The following is a 16,125-nucleotide window of genomic DNA, read 5'->3' on the forward strand; positions in this document are numbered from 1 at the left end:
ACAGAATGGCGGCTGAGAGCGCAAGTCCCTGGCCGGCCTCGTGGCTCCGTGGCTGGGTGTCAACCAATGAGCCTGGAGGTCATGGTTCAGTTTCCGGTCAGGGCACGTGCCCAGGGCTGCGGGCTTGATCCTCAGTGGGGGGTGTGCAGGAGGCAGCTGATCAATGATTTTCTCCCCCCCCCCCTCGCCCCCCTGTCTTCCTCTGAAGTCAATAAAAATATATAAAAAAGAAGAAAAAAAAAAGAAAGTAAGTACTAAGTGTGAGTCCTTGAGCCCAAAAGCCTGGGTCTGAACCTACCAAGCCGGGGATGCCCACCTCTCTGTGCCTCAGTCTCCTCATCTGTAAAGTGGAGCCAGTAAAAGCACCTGCTGCGTGCTGGGAGGACTGAATGCGCTAATTCAGGTGGCGTGTTTGGGCTGGAACAGTGCCAGGCTCCGAGGTCGGACTTCCCCGACGCTGACCTTCCAAAGTCTCCACCCACTCCTTCCCTGTCCTCGGGGCGGGGTGGGGCGCTCTCTCTGGCTGTTTCCCAGAAGTCAGCACATCCTTACTTAACTTTGAGCTGATGCAGAGGAGGGGAGTAGAGGGCCCAGGCCCCCACACCACGCAGGCCAACCTTCGGAGCCCCTCTTACCAGCAGCTGCAAAGCCACAAACCCATCAGCAAATCGGTCAGCAAGCAGCTGGGCAGCGCCCCCTCCTGCTCTGCCCCAAGCTGGCAGAGGAGCCTCTGGGGGAGCAGAGGCGCCGGGTACACGGGTCAGAGGGCATCCCAGCCCCATCTCATTCCCGAGCACAGACCCACGTTGCTACTTCTGGCCGCCTCATTCCAAACCACACGCCTACAGTCAGGCTCCCTCTGGACAGCCATCTCCCAAGGGCCTCACACGCACAAGCCCAATCCCGAGCCCCACGAGGTGGAAGGCACTGCCCCCGTTCGGGGGCGAGGAGGCTGGAGCTCAGAGAGGTTAAGTAACTTGCCCAAAGACACACAGCAACCTGGAGAGGCCTGCTGGCTGGCTGCGAGCTCTGCTCCTGGTCTCACCTCCTCAGGGGCACCCAGGGGGGCACCCGTCTAATCCCCCATTCATTCTGCCAGCACAGCTCGTGGGAAGCCGCGGCATTACCACTGTGTGCTGGCTGGCACGGACAGAGCCGGAGCCAGCCAGGTGTGTGCCTCCGCTCTCCTGCTACCGACGGCAAATGACTAGGAGCCCAAATACAGAAAACAAAAACTGTGAAACGTGCGAGACAGAGGGGGAAGCGTGCGAGGCTGCCATGGAGACTACCCGGAGGGGCGGCGGGGGTGGGGCACAGCGCAGAATGCAGAGAGATCATTCCGGGTTAGAGATCAGCAAAGCTCCCTCCCCCTAAGGAATAGCCTTGGGTGTCTGAGGGACAGAAAGGGCAGCGTGGCTGCCAGGGAGGTGGGCGTCCATGCACCTCGCTCCCAGCACCCTGCATGCAGGGCCTTGGGGCGCCACAAGGGGCCAAGGTCCCAGGGCCCAAAGCTTCCCACGATCAATACCTTCTTCCTGAAAGTGGCGTCTCTGGGAAGATCAGCCCTTCCTCCGGGGACAGGGAGAGGCCGGCGGAGGTAAAGCTGCCTGGGCCGCAGGCCGGCTCAGAGGGAGCTCCCAGACCGGGCTGATCCTAGGGCCCCTGGGTGGGGGGTGGGGGTGGGGGAGGAAGGGAGCTGGCTACAAAGCCTCTTGCTACTTCTTCCCACCCCACGGTGGCCCGGTCTCTCCCGGAACCTCAGAGGGGGGGTCCGGAGCGTTCTCAGCATTTCGTCCATGCACTCTCCGCTCGTGGGGCACCCGCCACGGGCCAGGCCCTGACTCAGCCACACGCCCAGTGTGTTCCCTCCAGCCGCCAGAGGAGGGACCCAGACAGCGGAGGGAGGGGGCAAGTCACTGCACTTGCTGGTTTGGGCGCAGGGAGGTGCAGAGGAGAGAGAGGGATAGAGGGGAGGAAGCAGGGGAGGGTTCGAAGGAAAGGGGAGAAAAGGCCGCTCGGTGACCTCATGTCAAAAGCGCTGGACACTGCAGGGCACTGAGGAGCAAACCCAGAGCCGAGGCCGTTCCGCTGTCAGAGAGAGCCTGGAGGCTGACACGGGGTCTCAGTCCGGCTGCAGGAGGTGTGAGCGCCTGCAGGAGCTGGCGAGGGCTGGGCGGGTGGGCAGGGCTGCAGGAGGCAGGCAGTCCTGGGTGGCCAGACCTGCTTGTTTTCTGTTGTTTGTCTTTTAATAGATTTTTATTGATTTCAGAGAGGAAGAGAGAGAGGGAGAGAGATGGACACATCAGTGATGATAAAGAAATCATTGATCAGGTGCCTTCTGCACGCCCCACACTGGGGATCAGGCCTGCAACCTGGCCATGTGCCCTGACCTGGAATCGAACTGTGGCCTCCTGGTTCACAGGTCCACGCTCAACCACTGAGCCACGCCAGCTGGGCAGACCTGCTTGTTTTCCAGAAGAAGGTAAACATCCACACTGCGAATAGTTTCTGTCTTAACGATGGCAACAAATGCAAAAGCAGACCTGTGAGTCACCAGCTTTAGAGCTTGGGATGGAGGCAGGTAAATAAAACAGGTGATTGGCCCAGCATGCCCACGGGCACATCGGCGGGGCAGGAGAGGACTAAGGAGAGCATCTGGTACAGAACGTGGAAGGCAGGACACAAGGAGCGGGGCGGGGTCAGACTGGGGAGAAGACCCTCCCTGTCCCTTCGGCAGGGCCCGGCCGGGCTCCCCGTGCAGCTGTGTGCCCGGCTCCTGCCTGACTCTCGGGCTGGGACAGAGACACACCAGGCGCCTGTCCCCTGCGATCCTGGTCTAATGGGATTGGAATGGGAGCCGTGGTGTCAGCCAGACGCTGCAGGGAACCCCCTGGAAAAGAGGGTTCCCGGGCTGCCAAACAGGACAGACGGGAGGGTCAGGGTCCATGGCAGGAATGCACCCGAGACACACCACCCTCTGTCCCAGCCCCTCCCTCCTGCCCTGGCAGCTGTCCTTCCTGGCGGCCACTCTCTATGGCCAAGGGTGCGGGGCCCGTGCTTCCGCCTTCCGGGAAGCTCAGTTCCTGCTGCTGCTCAGGGAGAACGGTCTGCCCCGCTCCCATCCCCCCGTTTCAAGGCCAAGGGTGGCCCTTGTGAACTCTGCTCCCAAACAGGTACCGATCGGAACCGGGACACGCATGACAGGATCCACGCGGCCCCACACCCTCGGCGCGTAGCCCCGAGTTGCTGTGTTTTCCGGCAGCAGGAAAGCCAGCGCCCGGGACGGCGATTCCGGCTGCAGGGAGTCATGACTCTCCTTTCTTTAATTACACTTCCCTCAGGAGGCTGGGCAGGGCGGGGCCGAGCTGCTGGGGAGGGGACCCGGCACCCCTGGGAACTCTGCCTGGGAATGTGGTCCCCCAAAGGAAGGGGAGCATTCTTCCCCCACTCACGGGGCATGGAGGAAGCCAGGAGAAGGAGGAAGAGGAGGAGGAGGAGGAGGAGGAGGAGGAGGAGGAAGAGGAGGAGGAGGAGGAGGAGGAGGAGGAGGAGGAGGAGATGGAGGTGATGGTACAGAATCCCTGGGCAGGGGCCTGAGGCCAAGTGTGAGGGGGAGACAGGCCCTGCCTTCAGCTCCTGCTTCTCCTGAAGGGAGGACATCTGTCCTTCCCCCTCCTCCCCCCTCCTCCCTGGCCCAGGCCTCGCTGCTCCAGGCTGGACCAGCTGTTTCCGCTCCATACAGCCCCAGGCCAGCTTCCGAAACCCCAGTGGGACTCCATCACTCCCTGCCTAACGCCTGCAATGGCTCCCTCGTGCCTCCAGGCTGGAGGGCAGTGGCCCAGCCTCAGGTGCCCAAACCCCATTCCTGCAAGCTTTCCTCTCCTCTCTCCCACTCCGAATCTGCCAGCACGTCTGTGGGCTCTCCAACCGGTCCTGCTGGAGGCTGCACAGCTCCCCCCAGCCAGGCCAGGCACGCTCTGCAGGAGCCAGAAGGGCCGTTTCAAATGCAACTCAGATCCAGCTACTTCCCTCCCTAAAACCTAAACTCCTCACTGGGTGAGCAAAGCCCCACACTGCATCCACATCTCCCTCCGTCCTCACCCTCCGAGCCACAGAGGCTCCCTCTTCCCCGCCCGGAGAGCTGGGCTCACGCTGCCCCTTCCCATCAGCCTCGGGTGCAAGGTCCCTGCTCCATGCTGTATGGCATGTGCCGTATCTTATCTTTCCCTTGTCCGAGCGCTGACTTATGACTTGCTTTCCCTCTGCACTGCTGGGCCGAGAGGAGGCACGTGCCCGGGGGCCAGTCCGTATTTCTGGAACGAATGACTGTGTTTCCGACACCGGGTAGAGTGCCTGCCACCGTGCACTTGGCTACTTAGCTGGGTGAGTGAAGGCAAAGCCCTTTGGGGCCAATGTCACCCCCCCAACCCCCGTGCCAGCCTCTGGGACGGTGGCCAGCCAGGGCCCCATCAGGGCCCCACCCCTAGCTCACAACGGACCCTCTACGTTGAGTCTAAGCTGAGCTCCACTTTCCTGAGGTGACATTACAGTAAGATGCTGCCAGGCCACCCGTCCCTGAGGGCCTGGGAGCCCGTTCCGGGGGGGGGGGGGGGGGTCTGGTTCCAGGGGGGTCTGGGCACTGTGTGTGCGGGAGCCTCGTCCCTGCCACCCGAGGAGGCGCCACGTGCTCTGACCGCCCCGAGCAGGCCAACAAGGACAGCTGCAGGCCAGCCCTGCCCGGGGCTTGCTGCTTGGACGTTAAAACGCTCACACGGAGCAGTGACATCATCACACCGAGCATCCTGTCTGCGGAGGCGGCTCACACCTGCTCCTGGCGCCTGGCCGGCCCCGGGGTGTGCACGGACACAGCAACCTGCCCGCACCTACGTGCTGCCAGCGCGGGGCCGAACCCGAGCCCGAGCTCCCCGCCCACCGGGGCCCACATGCCCCACAGCCCGCTCCTCCTGGGCTCTCAGAGGCGCTGCCGCCGACCTAATGGCAGCAGTGAACCCACAGTCCCCAGCCGTCCCCATAACTGCACCTGTGGCTTTAATGCCACCCCTCCCCCTTCCGGGCCCTCAAGGTCACAGTGCAGAGAGCAGCCCTGGCTCTAGGCGGGGCTGCCACCATCAAGGTTCCTTTAGTCTCTGGTGGGTTTGAAGGACCCCGAGGCTGCCCTGCCCCCTCATCCAATGACCCCACAGCCTCCTGCAGGGGGCCCACAGGACAGCCCGTCCACGCCTGGTGACTTTCTGACTCATCCAGCGTGCATTAACCAGCGCCCGCCTTTCCCCGTGTTTCTCCCGGTTAATAATCTGCGGCTTTCAGCGCTGGATGTCCGTTGGCGGCCGGGCCTTTCGGGCCGTCGGGCTGCACCCCTGCTCCTGGGACGGGATGTCCCGGTCACGCTCCGTGACCCTCCACTGCCCCGCTCCTGCGTGTTTGGCCCGGAAGTGTATTCCGGACTCTGACTTCCACAGCCACCCTCATAAAAGAGAGCATCTGTGCTGCTCTAAGTGACCCGCCAGCCCACGAGAGAAGCTGCCCCCCAGCAGCATATGTCCACTCGTTAGCTCTGTCCCCGAAAGCACGGTGATTCCGGAATCACTGCCCCGCGAGCACTGCCCACACGTCGACCAGATGCTCGCCGAGACCGGCTCCCATCCGTCCGTTCTTTCAGACTTTTGCATGCTGCCACGCGTCAAGTTCCGTGTTTGCGAGGTTTTACCTGATGGGATCCGGGAGGCGTGACCGTGCAGTCCAAGGGTACATGCACCTGTGACTGTGCAGTGACTCCCCACTTCCCTCCGCTGGGCTCCTGGATCCCTTTGCTAATTAGGATCTCACCCTGCCCTTCCGCCCCGTGTGAGAGTTCTCCCCACGGGAACAGGACAAACGCGGGATGGTGTGGTTTGGCACCCTGCACTCGGAGACGGGAGCGGGCGGCAGCTCAGGGGAGCTCTCATGTACACTTTCAGTAGCGTTCTCTACCTCCTGTGCCCACACTAAGCCCTGGACCAAGGCTCTGGCCGTGGGGACAAGCCAGGGCCTCATTCTGAAGGGGGTAAGCTGGGCACCCCCTAAGGGAGAAGGGGTATGCAGCCTCACGGTGTCCCTGCACCCTGGCACCAACAAACTCTGGCACCGGGGACGGAGGAGGACAGCTCTGCATGCCCAGAGCAGCCTCAGAAGCCTGTCCCTCCCGTTTCTGGACGGCGAGGACTCCCTGCCGCCCTCAGCAAGCAAAAGCAACCTTCTGCCTTTTGTCCCTACGACCGAGGACGAGCTGCCAGGCTCCCTGCCAGGTGCTCCCTCCCCAGTGCTCAGAGCAGGAGGCCCAGGGTGCCCGTGAGGGCTGGCACTACTACCTGGGACCGCTTTCTCCTGAGTCAGCTCCTGCCGGTGCCACGGCAGGCTCCTGGGACCCAGAAAGATGTCTTTAGAGACTTGGGCATTGTGACCCCAGCCCTCCCTGCCATTACACGCCCCCCCCCCCCGCCCCCGCTCCCGGCTGGCCCCCGTGCCCACTGCCCCTTCAAGGCCTCAGGGTGCTGGGAACAGTATTTGGCCTCAGAGGGGACGTGTGGAGAGCCCCTGTCCCATCCCTCAAGCCTGCCTAACCCAACGGCTGCATGTAGGGGCGCAGGGAAACGTCGGTGTAGCAGACAGGTGTTTGGTCTTTCTGGGGTGACAGGAGTGCAGGATCCTACAGAATGGGCTGGCATGGGATCATCACCAATGCGCCATGGGCTCCGGCAAGTTCCTTCCCCGCGTGGGCCTCCGTGAGCCCACGTGCAGAACTGGGGCGGGACAGGGAGAGGAGCTCTGGGCTTGTGTGGCCGAGACCAGCCTTTTCCCCGGCACAACTTCCAGAGCCCGGGAAGAAGCCAAAATCCTGGGGCCGTGGAGGGACACCCAAGAACCCCGTGCTTTCAAACCCAGATGCGCTCCGCCCCTTCCTCTCGCTCCCATTCTCTCCCTCCTTCTCTGAAGCAACGGCTACCCCCAAGACCCCCAGACACTTCGCTGTAAGTGCCACATGTGTGGGGTGAGTCCTGGTGGGCGTCGGTGTGTGTTCAATCAGACCAGTCTTTCGGTTTTTCTCAGGACACGTGGAAGGTCACTGTGATTAGGACACGAATGCAGAGAATTAGACGCAAAGCATGAAGGAAAGGCGGGGAGGGCGCCTGTGTGGGAGGCGGCGGGAAGGGCAAGGGGACGGAAACAGCTGCCTTTCCAGCTCCCGGAGTCAAGGACGGAGTTAAAGTTCCCAGATGGGGAGGAGCAGAGGGGACACTGTCACTCAGGGATACAGCTTATAAAAAGCCAAGGCGTCCACAGGAGAACGGAGCACAGTAGTTGTCAGTCACTGAACCCCAGGCCCGAGGGCAGATGTGGACCCGAGTCTGTATAACACGCTCGCTGGGGTGGATCCATCACCTGCTGCTTAGAAACCCAGACTCCCCGCGTAACCACCGCCTTGCAGTCTCTGCCCCGTGCCGCTGGGCACAGGCATGGGGCATGTGACTTGCTCTGGCCAATGACACATCGGCAAAGCACGCAGGGGCTGGCTGGAAAGGCACTTTTGCAATTTATCAAGGCAGTCTGAGAGGCTGATAACGGGGGAAACTAGAGAGATAGATTTTGCCACTTTTCTGTAAACCTCAAACTGCTCCCAAAGAAAACATCATGATTATTGTTTTTTAAAAAGTACATGTGCACTAAAGCATGTGCCCTTTTTGGGATTCCAGTGGCTGCGTGAAGCGGCTCACCTGTGGAGACACGTGCCCGGGGCAGATGCAGCAGCACGGCCGAGGTTCTGGACGCTTCCTCCCCGCGACTATCAATCATTTCCAACGGGATCAAAAGCAGAGGCTAAAAAGCTTTCAAGGGAAAGGTGACCAGACATCCCGATTTTTAACAATTTGTCCCGCCAAAAGCGGGATGTCTGGTCACCTTATTCAAGGGGAATCTGTTAACTATTTAAAGCTGCCAATTGTACATTAGGAAGATGTTCTGTCTGTGGAGTTCAAACTCTCTGGAAGCTTCCACTGAATTCTAGGAATGACCAGCTACGATCCTTCCACATCATGGCTGGGGGTCAGAGTGGCTGGCTTAGGGGTTTGGGGGGGCCCCTGCAGCAGCCGCCAGGGCCTTCCGGCTAGATCTGGGAGCCTAAGGTGGTTGTGTGTGTGTGACTTATTGGAAACAAGCACATCAATTCAGTCTCAGGGGAAGGCGTCAGACAGAGAAGGTGGGCAGGGGCACGGGAAAGACATCAGAAGGTAGGCAGGGGCACGGGAAACACGAAGCTGCTTTTCAAACCCACGCGGCGCTGTGGAGACAAGGGCGTGTGTGTGAGAGAGAAGGCAGGTGGGCAGAGTCCTCCCAGCACCGATGACACATCACCCGGTTCGGGCACCGTCTGTAGGCCTGGTTACGTGGGTAACGGCAGCCATGCCAGGGCCACACCTGCTGTGACATAAAGAACACTGCTGTCCCCTCCAGCCCAGGGCCCGAGACACGCTCTGCTCCCTCGCACTCTTTGAAGCAGGAGTATCTGTGGCCGATTCTTATCTACAGGCCTGGCTGGCCATAAAAAAAATAAATAAATAATCCTCAGCCGGTGTATTCTGAATGTGCTGTGGGTTCCAGGCGTGTCCGGGCAGGGCCTGGGTCCGGTCTGCCTCTGTGTGATCTGAGCCCCCGGCGTGGGCTCCCGCGTGGGTAAGCTCTCAGGGAGCATTTGTCGAAGGAGCAGATTAAAGAACGAGGCTCCGCTCCTCCCGGAGCCCCGTCTGGGGCAGGTGACTCACTCCGCGGCGGGGAAAGGCTCCCACGGGCCCCGTTCCTTCTGCTAAAGAGAGAAGCCTGGGCATCGGCTCCTCTCTCCCACACGCAGGGATCATCTGCTTCGCTCGGATAACAAGGCCGGCTCTGTGCGGGCGGCCCTGCCTGCAGGAGCCGGGCCAGGGACGAGCCTGATGGGACACACCCCTTTTGCCCCTACGTGGGGCAGGGAAGAGGGGCTTCCTCATTCCCTCCTCCTGCTGTGACTGTGTCCACAGGTTTAGGAGCTTAAAGCAACACAAACGTATTATCTTACAGCTCTGGAGGCCGGGGTCCCAAATGGGTCTCACTGGGCTACGTTTAAGGGGTGGGCAGGGCTGTGTTCTCCCGGAGGCTCCTGGGAGAATCTGTTTTCTTGCCTCCTGAAGCTTCTAGAGGAGCTGCCCGCCTGCAGCTTAGAACCTTTTCCTCACAGTAAGGTGACCGGACGTCCCGCTTCTGAACAATTTGTCCCACGGTGTTTTAAAAAGCAGGACAAATTGTTAAAAATCGGGACTGTCCCACCAAAAGTGGGACGTCTGGTCACCTTACCTTACAGGCATGAACTATGTTGGCACTTGGAAGATCTGCGCCGCCCAGTGAGCCAGTATTTTCCAAGTGACCCATGTTAGATGCTCAAAAACGCCGTGTGGGCACAAAATTCATCCCAAGTGCAAATGAGACCGATGACTCTGGCCACAGTAACAGATCACAAAAACAAGGCTTCGGATTCCACGCTGCAGCAAGCAAACCCCTAAGCAATGGCCACCTGGTGAGTGTGAATGTGGCACCGAAGAAAAATACCCACAATTCCCTAGGCGACTGGCATGCTCCCTTCCCCACCTGTGTGTGTGTGTGAGGCCAGATTCCCAACCAAGGCAACTAGTCACCATTACCCGACGGAAGCGACAGACGGGAGCAGCATTCGGCAGTCTGCCACGAAGTCAGAGGTCAAAAAGTTTCGTAAAAAATTTACATTTCTGTAAAAATATAAAACAATGCTGCCTTTCTCACTGAAATCGATTGGTTGGGGGGGAAATCGTCATTTTTCATAAAAAAAATAATTGCTATGTATGTTAACATGTGATGGGCTTATTATTATTTGACAATAAATTACTGAAGGTTCAAACATGCTTTCTCTATTTTAAAGTTGAATTTGTTCGGGTAACACATTGGTTAATAAAATTATGGACGTTTCAGGTATAGAATTCTATAATGCATCATCTACAGCAGCGGTTCTCAGCCTTCCTAATGCCGCGACTCTTGAATACAGCTCCTCATGTTGTGGTGACCCCCAACCATAAGATTATTCTCGTTGTTACTTCATAGCTGTAATGTTGCTACTGTTATGAATCGTAATGTAAATATCTGTGTTTTCAGATGGTCGTAGGCTCTACAGCAGCGGTTCTCAACCTGGGGGTCGCAACAGGCTGAGAACCGCCAGCAGGATCGCCCGAGACCTGCGGAATTAGAAAGGTTGAGAGTCTGTGACCTACATCTTGTACTGTGAGTTCACCACCCCAAGCCAAGCTTCCTTGCCTCACCCTTTATCCCTCTTTCCCTCCCACCCCCTCTGTCCTCTGGCAGCCACCATACTGTTGTCTGTGTAGACATGTTTTCCGTTTTAGTTTCTAAAACAGGAAATAAGGATAGATCTGAACCCTATCAACAAAAACTCTTCGGGGTCCTCAATGGAGTAAGATCATAACACAGTCCAGAAAGCAGAAAGTACGGGAAAATAAACAGATCTATAAAACACAGATCTTTAGCCTAGTGCAGTGGTCGGCAAACTCATTAGTCAACACTTGTGGCTCGCGAGCAGCAGTTTGCCGACCGCTGGCCTCGTGTTTTATAATGGCAAACACGAAAAGAAAAAAGGGGAAATGACTTAAACGTACAGTCATAGGGAAGTGGCTAAATAAATGATGGTGCCTCCATTTGGTAGAACATTATGTAGCCATTAAAAATTATGTTTCCCAGGAGTATTTATTGTCGTGGGGAAATGCTCAACACATTCAACATGCCATTAAGTGATTAAAAAAGGGAAGATGCACCCTAGTGGGTTTGCTCAGTGAACAGAGCGTTAGCCCACATACCGAAGGGTCCCAGGTTTGATTCCGGTCAAGGGCATGTATCTCGGTGGCAGGCTCGATCCCTAGCCCTGGTAGGGGTGCATACAGAAGGCAACCAATTGATGTCTCTCTCTCACATAAAGGTTTCTCTCTCTCTCTCTCTTCCTCCTCCTTCTCCCTTCCCCTCTCTCTAAAAATCAATGGAAAATATCCTCTGGGGAGACTTAACAACAACAAAAATAGTAATGAAAATTAAAGGGAAAAGCAAATTTTCATGGTCATTGTTTCTATAGTGCCTTGATTATTGGAGAAATCAGTGATGAAGGGGGGAATGGGGAAATCGACAAATACCCCAAGGGGCCCCAGAGCTTCACATGTGTAAAGCTGGGGTCATGCAGGGACTTGGTTATGTACATATGTGTATATATACACACACACACACACACACACACACACACACCCTTTTTTCCTAGACCATCACTCATTGCTTCTGCCTGTAAAACTCACAGAGAGATCAAAATACTAAACCAAACATTCCCAGCCTCATCCCCACAGAAACAAAGGAACCTTCTAAGTACCGTTCTCCCCAAACTAGACTCGTTCTGTGGCTTTGATTTTTTGGGAACACGGGCTGACATTTGGGTGTCTGAGTTCCTAATCCTGATGTGCTGGAAAATTCGGCTCTCATCAACCCCACACCAAAGACTGAGGGGGGACAGCCAGGGGACAGCCAGTGGGACCTGCCAGGCACCCTTGGGGGCTCTGCCTGCTCCCGCCACGGAGACACCGGCTGGCGGTGAACGCGTGTCGCCAACATCTGCCGCGGACTCGGTGGGCACATTCATGCTCGCTCTCCTCATTACGGGCATGTAAATCCCTCTCCACGCCCTGCCTCCTTCTGCCCACATCTGTCTGCAATTCACCCACCACGTGCTGTGGCTGGGAGGCAGCTTCCTATTTCAGGCCGTGCGGAACGCCAGGCGGGATGCTCGAACGGCTGACGGCGCCCACGGGAGGCTTTCCAGGAACACGGCGCGCCCTGGGCTCCGACGGGCACGAGGCCTCCGAGGTCCGGGCCGCCCCTGGTGGGACCGGGGAGCCCGTGTCTCCACGCAGATCCCAGGAGGGCTGCCGAGCCCCCTCACGTGCGATAATCACTGAGTCTTTGCACTAATGGCTCTGGGCTCCGGGCCAACCACTTGATATCTCACTTAATCCCCACAACGATCCTCTGGAGAAGCTGCTTGTATTCGCCCCAATAACAAGAAAGGCAGGTTTTGGGAATTGTTCCTGTTACTCTCAGTCAGGGGACTGTGGTTCAGAGAGGTCAAGGAACCTGCCCAAGGTCACAGAGCCAGCAAGCGGAGGCGCTGGGCGGGATGCAAGCCCAGATCTGACCCCAGAGCCTCCTGTCCCCGTGTCCCCATCTCTCCGGTCCAGGCTGACGTCCCCCCCATACGGAAGACGCGGTGTGGGGTGTAGTGGAAGAAGTTTCCGGAAAAGCCCTGTATACACTTGGCCAATCACTTAACCTCCCTGAGCCTCATCCGGGTGTCTCCATCTGTAAGAGGGGGGTCCCACCTCCTAGCAGGATTGGGGTGACTGGTAGATCAGGCGCTGAGAACAGTGCTGGCGCACAGTAGGCGCTTGATAGCGCGTTCCCTCAGTGACCCCTGACAAGTCCTCGCTGGGGAGACCGTTGGCGGCGGGTAAGAAATCCACGCACAGAGTCAGGAAGAGAGGCCTGCCGGCCGCTACCAGCCAGCTCTCGCGGCAGGAGCAAGCGTGGCACCAACACCTCCACAGACATCGGGTCCTTTCGCTCACGGCCACTGTCCCAGGTTTGCAGAGGGCAGCTGTCTGTCCCCGGAGCTGGGGGTGGGGACCCCAGGATGCTGAGAGGTTTTTCCATCCCCCACAGGCCCTGAGGGCGGATACGGGGAAGAACGCCTTCCATGGCCTTCCATGGCCCAGGACAGGGAGGGGGGGTTTATGGTCCTGGCGATAAATACTTGGCAAAGGTGGTTGAGATGGTGCTACCTGAGCCAGTCCTGACTCTCCTCCAGTTTTCCACGAAATGTGGCTGAGGCCAGAGGATCTCAGCTCCCACCCCAGGGGCCTGAGGCACCTCCTGAGGGTGTCGCTGGGACTGGGCCTGTCCCAGGAGGGGAGTGGGAAGCTGGGAGGGAAGGAGGGAGGGAGAGAGGGAGGCTCGTGCAGATCGGCCTGATGCTGGAAGGTTGCCCACAGAGAGCATGCGTGCTTGGCACCGGACTTCCCGGCCATGCAGCGCCAGCTGGACCGTGACACAGGCCACCTGCCCACCCTGGCCCGAGGAGACCACCCAGACACTGTCTCAGTGACCCCATGGGAACTCAGCCGCAGCAGAAAAGGGGGTCCCTGCCTGTCAGAGCCGTTTGTTTTGCTGAAAGAACGCACACGTTCGGTGCCGAAACATCTGGGTAAGGACATTTTCCCAGACGCCCCCGGGGAACGGGCGGTGGGTGCTGGACGCACAGCCGGCTTGGCCTGTGTGCGGGTGCTTGCTGATCACCGCTCCCCTCTGGTCAGGGAGACCCACAATGACAGAGCCCACTAACTGCCCAGCACAACCCACTCCCCGCTCCCGCCCCTCTGCCCGTTAGCCGTGTGGCCTGGACGGGGCCGTCCAGGAGGAAGTGACATGGCCCAGCTGTCCCTGCAGCCCGCCTCACTGCCAGTGCTGCCGGAGGGGGCCTCTGCCCTCAGTTCTGGCTCCTCTGGGTCCCTCCCAGGCTGGGGAGCCGAGACGCCCACCACCCGAACGGCTCCTCCGGTGGTCAGAGGAGAGACAGATAGGTGCGTGAAGCCCCTCTTTTGGGGTTTCTGCTACAGCAGCCCGAAGTCAATTAACCTGCTTTGGCTTCAAAAATAAAGTCCTCGGAGAGTATTTATGGTTCTAGTAACTGGGAAGTGGAGAGCAGGCTGCCTTGTCTTCCCCCAGGGGAGAGGGAGACACCTGGGGAGCACCAGAGGATCAGGCAGACCCCGCCCCCCACGCCCCTCTCTCCCCCAGTGGAGCCCTGTCTGGGGCGGACTTCCCCTTTCTCAAGCACCTTGAGCCCCCTCCCCACCGCGGAGGGCGGCAGGGGCTCCCGGAGAGACGGGCACGTGGCTGCTGCATCCCCAGCAGCTCCAGGGAGAGCAGGCTGACCACGTGGCCCACTGGCCTCCTCGTTTCCTACGGCAGCTGCTGGCTACGGGGCAGGGTCCCTCCTGGCAAGAGACCCCCTGGGCACTGACGCCACATCTCTCCCAACTCCTCCACCTGCCCCGGGGCTGGAGGCTGCCCCGCTCGGAGCCCCGCCCGGGAGGGCCACCCCAGGGAGTGCGGGGCAGGGGACCAGCAGGCCTCCAGCAGAGAACCCAGCCCACAGGCGCTCCGTCCAGGGAGGGGAGGTGCTGGCAAAGAGAGGACCCACTGCCGGGTCAGCACCTGGGTTGGCGAAGATGCCCACCCCCCTACCATACACGACCGGCCAGGATGGGGCACAGTGGTTGTTACGGCGGGAGGAAGGGATGACTTATGTGCCCAGTCCTGTGAGAGGCAGTTTTCCACCCCAACAGGCACAGGGCAGCCGGAGGGTCTGAGCACGGGGACCCCGATTCCACGTCACGCCCCCCGCAGAGGCTGGACCCCGGTTCCCCAGAGCCCCTATGGCCTGCGCCCCAGCCCCAGGTGCGGGAAGGTGGGGCCTCGCCGCCCGGTCACTCACCCTGCAGGGCCTCTTTGGCTCTGGCCAGCTCCTGCTCCTTCTGGGCCAGCTGCACCCTGAGCTCCGTGGCCGACAGCACCTCGGCCGACTTGCCGCCCTGCGACTCCTCCAGGTCCTTGGTCAGCATCTCCTTCATCTGCCGGAGCAGGTGCACCTCCTCCTGCAGCCGGGACACCTCCTCCCGCAGCAGCCCTGGGGGAGAGGCACAGGTTAGAGGACGGGCGCACCGGCACCCACACGGTCTGCTGCCCCGAGCCGGGACACCACCCGCAGGGTGCTGCACGCAGGGTGAACGGCCACACTGGGCGGCACACACCGCGGCAACACTAACCCGTAACAGCGCGCACACGCACGACTACAATGCTCACACGGACTGAAGGAGGTCCTGGCCCTGGTAGCAGGCCTGGGCACCCAGCCTGCACCCACACCACGCCCCACTCAGCCATCACTCTGGCCCCTTCCCGGCCTCCGCCACCCTGGTCCTCGCTCTGCACCTGGAGCACCCTTTCACTTCCTCCCTAGAGCAGGCCCCAGCACCCCCTCCCCCTCGGAGGGGTGTCTCTCACCAGCCCTCTCACTGCCAGGGGGCAGTTTTCATGTTCCTGGGCCCCTGGTCTGGCTCCCCCTCGGGCCAGACATGTGGTGACAAGCAGGTCCCGGCCCCTCCGAGCCTCAGACACCCCATCTGTAAAATGGGTCCGGCCCCCATCGGGTGGGGTGGCTCCAAGGAGACCAGAGGAAGCCCTCCTGCAGGCCTCGGCCCACAGGGAGCGCTCAGTATCGATGAGGCACCTGTACCCCTGGGGGGTCCTGGGCCTGGAGGCGGAGCCACGTCTGGGGGCGGGGACAGGCTGAGGGGACAGAGCTGAGGCCTGGAGGACAGGGGGCCCCCACCATCAGAGGCCTTGAGAAATGGTGGTGTGGATCCGCGTCCTGTTCCCATGTCCCCCTTACCACTTCCTCCGAGGCCACCAGGGTCCAGCTACCTGTGCGAGTGAGGCCTCCCTGGCCTCCCCAAGCTTCTCCACCCCCCCCCCCCACCAGAAGCCTTGGGCCCCCGTGATGCAGAGCACGTCCCCCGACCCCTGGGCTGAAGCCCTCCCTGGCTGCCCGGCTCCTGGGACAGCCTCCCCCAGGCCACAAGGCCTTTCAGCCCCGGGAGGAGCCAGACGAGCTTCCTGCCTTCCTGTCAGCTGGTGTCAGCCCCCGTCACCCCTGCCTGCTGTCCCACACTGACAACCTGCACAAACCCCTCGTTATGAAGGAGGCTACTTGTTTGCCACCCGCGTGCCCGGTGGGTGCAGCTCCCCAGAGCGGGCCTGGCCGTGCTCTTCACTACGGGGTCCCACGAGCCCCAACAGTGTGTGCCGACACATGACCGCTCCCCCCCCATCCCCCCTGCCACAGGCCAGGTGCGGCTCTAGCCACGGGGGACTCCAGGTGAACGGCCCAGACAGGGCCTGCCTCCG

At 60.0% G+C, this 16,125-nt stretch overlaps 1 protein-coding gene across 5 annotated transcripts in view; it reads right to left on the minus strand.

Annotated features, from left to right (window-relative positions):
* The window catches only part of KAZN (kazrin, periplakin interacting protein), a 537,286-nt gene that overhangs the window by 64,245 nt on the left and 456,916 nt on the right, over positions 1-16,125 (minus strand). For all 5 annotated transcript variants that reach the window (XM_084875307.1, XM_084875306.1, XM_084875308.1 and 2 more), the window contains one exon: positions 14,657-14,848. In XM_084875307.1, coding sequence (XP_084731433.1) covers positions 14,657-14,848 — 192 coding nt within the window. The remainder of the gene's footprint in view (positions 1-14,656; positions 14,849-16,125) is intronic.

Source organism: Pipistrellus hanaki (genome assembly GCF_964339955.1).
Source record: "Pipistrellus hanaki genome assembly, chromosome: 2".
NCBI classification, from domain to species: domain Eukaryota; kingdom Metazoa; phylum Chordata; class Mammalia; order Chiroptera; family Vespertilionidae; genus Pipistrellus; species Pipistrellus hanaki.